At 38.2% G+C, this 4,578-nt stretch overlaps 1 protein-coding gene across 2 annotated transcripts in view; it reads left to right on the top strand.

Moving 5' to 3' along the window:
* musk (muscle, skeletal, receptor tyrosine kinase) overlaps nucleotides 1-4,578 on the top strand; it is a 22,999-nt gene that overhangs the window by 2,762 nt on the left and 15,659 nt on the right. For both annotated transcript variants that reach the window (XM_014002504.1, XM_014002503.1), the window contains exons 2-6: nucleotides 182-308; nucleotides 663-814; nucleotides 933-1,060; nucleotides 1,140-1,281; nucleotides 1,386-1,510. In XM_014002504.1, coding sequence (XP_013857958.1) covers nucleotides 182-308; nucleotides 663-814; nucleotides 933-1,060; nucleotides 1,140-1,281; nucleotides 1,386-1,510 — 674 coding nt within the window. The remainder of the gene's footprint in view (nucleotides 1-181; nucleotides 309-662; nucleotides 815-932; nucleotides 1,061-1,139; nucleotides 1,282-1,385; nucleotides 1,511-4,578) is intronic.

Below are 4,578 nucleotides of genomic sequence, written 5' to 3'. Positions count from 1 at the left end.
ACACACACACACACACACACACACACACACACACACACATTTATATATTTAAATACACAATATATGTATAATTACAGACAAGCAACAACTCCAGTGCTAATTTTCTGAAGAAAATACCCATTTATTTCCAAAACAATTTTGTGATTTTCTTTTCTACCTTTTTTTTGTTGTTGTTGTTCAGCACCTCGCATCATCACCTTATTAGAAACAGTGGATGTCCTACTGGATCACAATGCAACTTTCATCTGTGAGGTTGAGTCACAACCGTCAGCCGATATCATCTGGACCAAAAATAACCACCCAATCATGTAAGTTTACTAAACTTTTTCATAACTTTTGTCYAGTGCGGTAATAAATAAACAGTATTATGGTGGAGCCATGCCCTTTGTCTCTCAGATMTATCAGATTATAAATTTACACATGAGCAGCACAAGTAATGGCTAGTTATGATAAAATTYGATTGAAAATAAACTTTAGTAAGATTGCCACGAGAACATTTGAAAAATAAAAGCTCACAGTATTTAATTACTACCAGAGGTTTGAAAACATGGACATAGACTCATTCTGGAGCTTATATCGTACAGTAGTTTCTGATTTGGGCCATCAAAATGTTAGTAATTGAAAACCTTCGGTTTGATTATCCCTATTTGATTATGTTCCAGGTACTATGACACTCGGTATCTTACCAGAGAGCAGGGCCAGATGCTGATTATCCCTCAAGTGAAAGAGACAGATAATGGAGAGTACTGCTGTATCGCCAGTAACGGTGTTGGAGAGCCTGCAAAGAGTTGTGGAGCTCTTCAGCTGAAGATGAGTAAGTTTGTTTTATTTCATCTTTTATTTGTTTACCAAAATGCTTCATATATTTTAATGTGACAGATTAAAACATAATTTTAAACCACCATATTGTGTCTATTGTGTATTTCTCTCAGAACCTCAGATCAAGCGGCATCCGACAAACGTTACCCTTCTGGTAGAGTCTAAGGCCGTGCTGCCGTGCGTTACCCTCGGCTACCCCAAACCAGACATCACCTGGCTCAAAGATGATGAGCTTATCAAGGTGTGTGCTTACAGAAAACCAACATGTCCAATAAAAACATTCAGACATAAATTTTACTTTGAAKACAAATGTCTTACAGGTCAACGATCGTGTTACCATTCTTGACTAYGGGGCGTTGAAAATCCACAACATACAGAAAGAAGATGCAGGGCAGTACCGCTGCGTGGCCAGGAACAGCTTCGGTTTAGCCTTTTCAAAGCCCGTCATCATTGAGATACAGGGTATTTATTTAGCAACAGTAAACTCACCCTTTAAGATATTTTCCATTCTGAAACCTTATTTTCACACAAATATACCATTGTGTTTTGTGTGTGTGTTTGCCCAGCTCCAGCACGAATCCTTCGGGTTCCGAAAGAGAAGAGAGCAGAGTATGGCAGTCAGATCTCCTTGGACTGTAATGCCACAGGAAATCCAATCCCCACCATCACCTGGCTGGAAAATGGGAACACCGTAAGCTTCTGAGCTCATTGATGGTGCATGGTGTGCGTGCACGCATTCAAACCAAACAAGATGTTGCTTTTCCAGTTCTGAGAGCGGTATAGATAGCAGTGTGTAACATGTCAGTTTAAATCTCACTTAGGTGATCCACATGGGGTGTAATGTGATGACTGTGAAAATCAMATTTCAGATTTTTTTCCCTCATTCTCACATAAAACTACTCTGTGATGCCTCCCATGCTCTGAATCAGGCTGTCCTCGCTTTTTCTGAAGACAATTGTGATAATTTAAAACAGCTTTTCTTCCTATTGCAGTGACACCTTCTATCTAATGGGATTAGATGAGAATCTTCCCCACAATATTGCATTTCTTTTGCTAACACAGGATGACATGTGCGACTTAAAATCACCTTTAGAAGAAGGATAAGGACAAGGAGTGAAGTTCCTGATAGAACAACAGTTCATTCCAGTTTTCTGTAATGACTTTAAAGGAAATGACCCTTTCATCCATTGATGTATCTGTTGGTGTTGTAGTACTTGAGGTCTTTTTTTTTCTTTTCAAAAAAAAAAAAGAAAAAAGTACTTGAGGTCTTAAGCTCGGTCTCAAGACCACTTTTTGATGGTCTTGGTCTTGTCTCGGACTCAACAGAATTTGTACGCGGTCTTGTTTCGGTCTTGGACATTCTGCACTCTGAATTTTATTTCAAGACCAGTGAAGACCATAGCTGACGAAATATCACTAAATAGACAGATTATTGTCCAATTAAATGTTAACATTCTTGCTTTCATTGGATTTAAAGCATAGCTACTGATTCAAATCCAAACCTGACTCGTTGCTATTTATGTATTTTTGTTACCGGCTGTCACCCATACCCACCTCCACTTGAGTCGCATGCAGAACTCCAGGAGAGTGATCGGTGGTTCTCTGGGAGCAGTAGAAGATGTCTGCAAAATGTTAAGTAAAACAATTTGGCTACACAAACAATATTGTTGTAAAACAACAACAACCAGGATTTTTGGCAGCGCAATGGATCAGTGGTCAGCACCCATGCCTCACAGCAAGAAGGTCCTGTTCGATCCCTGGTTTGGACCTGGGGTCTTTCTGTGCAGAGTTTGCATGTTCTTCTCGTGCTTGCATGGGTTTTCTCCAGAAACTCTGGTGTACCCCACCCCTAAAACATGTACAATAAGTTGTCTTCAGGCCCAGGCCATCCTTGGAAAAGAGATCAGCGATTTCAGTGGGATTTGCCTGGTAAATAAAATAAAAATAAAGTGGACAGCAACTTGTATGATTCTCTTTCAGATACGGTGGAGACAACGTTAAACTTTTATCGTTGCTAACTTTAACAATAAATTCTTTCCTCTGGCCTCACACAAAGATTTTGTCAAAATTAGCTCTATACATTAAGTTAGCTAAATGTGTACAGGCGGTCTTGTCTTGGTCTTGAGACCCTGCGGTTTTGGTCTTGACTTGGTCTCAGTTAGATGATCTTGACTACAGTACTAGTATCTGTCTACACACAGAAGAAGTAAATATACTTTCAGATCATAAAACCCCAAGAAATTATCACTGTGATGTGTGAAGACTGAAGAGACTAAACTAATCATTTTGCATTAAATATCATTTTCGGGTTTTATGAGAATGTCTTTTATTTGTATTAGAGATGAGTAGGATATTTTTTGTCAAAATAAAATCAATCATAGTCAATACACTTTGTACAAATAAAGTTAAATGATAATTAGATTTGAAAACAATCTAAAACACACTTCCTGGCCAAAATAAAAATAAAAATAAAAATGAAAATAAAAGTGGCCACAATAAAAGGTCAAAAACTCTAATTTTCCGTTGGACTGCCTTTAGCTTTGATTATTGTATGCATTCACAGTGGCATTGTTTGGATATGCTTCTGCAACATCACAAGATTTACTTCCATCCAGTGTTGATTAATTTTTCACCAAGATCTTTTATTGATGAAGAGTCTGACCGCTCTGTGGAGCCAATCCATGTGAGAAAATGATGTCTCGTGCTCCCCGAACTCTTTCACAATTCGAGCCCGATGAATCCCGGCATTGTCATCTTGGAATATGGCCGTGCCATCAGAGAAGAAACAATCCATTGATGGAATAACCTGGCGATTCAGTATATTCAGGTAGTCAGCTGACCTCATTCTTTGAGCACAAACTGTTGCTGAACCTAGACCTGACCACCTGCAGCAACCCCACATCATAGCACTTAAATCCAGGTGGCAACTTTTTTTTTTGGCCAGGCAGTGTATATATTTTCATTAAGGATAATCATAAAAAAGGCGGCAGACAGACTATTTTTCAAAATGGAATCTAATGTGGTGGACTTACGCCATACAGTGTTTGTAGCTTGTTTAGTTACGGTGCTAGCTACAAAGTGATTACAATCCCATAATGCCTGTAAATGCTATTTGTATTCTTGCGCGGTGATTAAAATGACTGTAAGGAGCTGATTTTCTGGCAGCTTGTTAAAGTCATTAATTCAAGCATGGCAGGAGTGGGCATGTCCTAAAAACAGTCCGTGTGAAATGCAGCTTCAAATTTAGACATTAGTCACATGTCGGCACCTAGACGGACTCACTCACACACACGTTACAGAAACTCACATATATCACTGGTAAATATATATATAAGCTTGAATGCTGGAACTAAAAACAACAACCTAAATATTTTTGGGGCACACATTTACATTGTGCGAATGTCAGAGCATGTTCAAGTCATTCCAGGGATTATCATTTTTCATGTCACCTAAATTTAAGTGTTTATATAACTATTAGACACGCATGCTTTTATAGTTATTAATAATAAGTCTTAATACGTAGGCAGTRTGAAGAAAGTGGAACTTAAAATTCGCTTTGAAGGGGCACTTTTGCTAATACAAACACCAACTGTGTTTAAAAATGTGTTTTTCTTCTCAATTTCATTCGTTATTACAGCATTTCTGGTTGTTGCTGCTAAAACCAAGAACTAACTAACTAACTAACTAACTAACTAACTAACCTTACTTACCTTACTTACTTACCTTACTTACTTACCTTACTTACTTACCTTACTTACT

The sequence above is a fragment of the Austrofundulus limnaeus genome, unplaced genomic scaffold (assembly GCF_001266775.1).
Source record: "Austrofundulus limnaeus strain Quisiro unplaced genomic scaffold, Austrofundulus_limnaeus-1.0 Scaffold13, whole genome shotgun sequence".
NCBI lineage: Eukaryota > Metazoa > Chordata > Actinopteri > Cyprinodontiformes > Rivulidae > Austrofundulus > Austrofundulus limnaeus.
The sequence above is the reverse complement of the archived record's forward strand: the minus strand, read 5'-3'. Positions and strand labels throughout refer to the sequence as shown.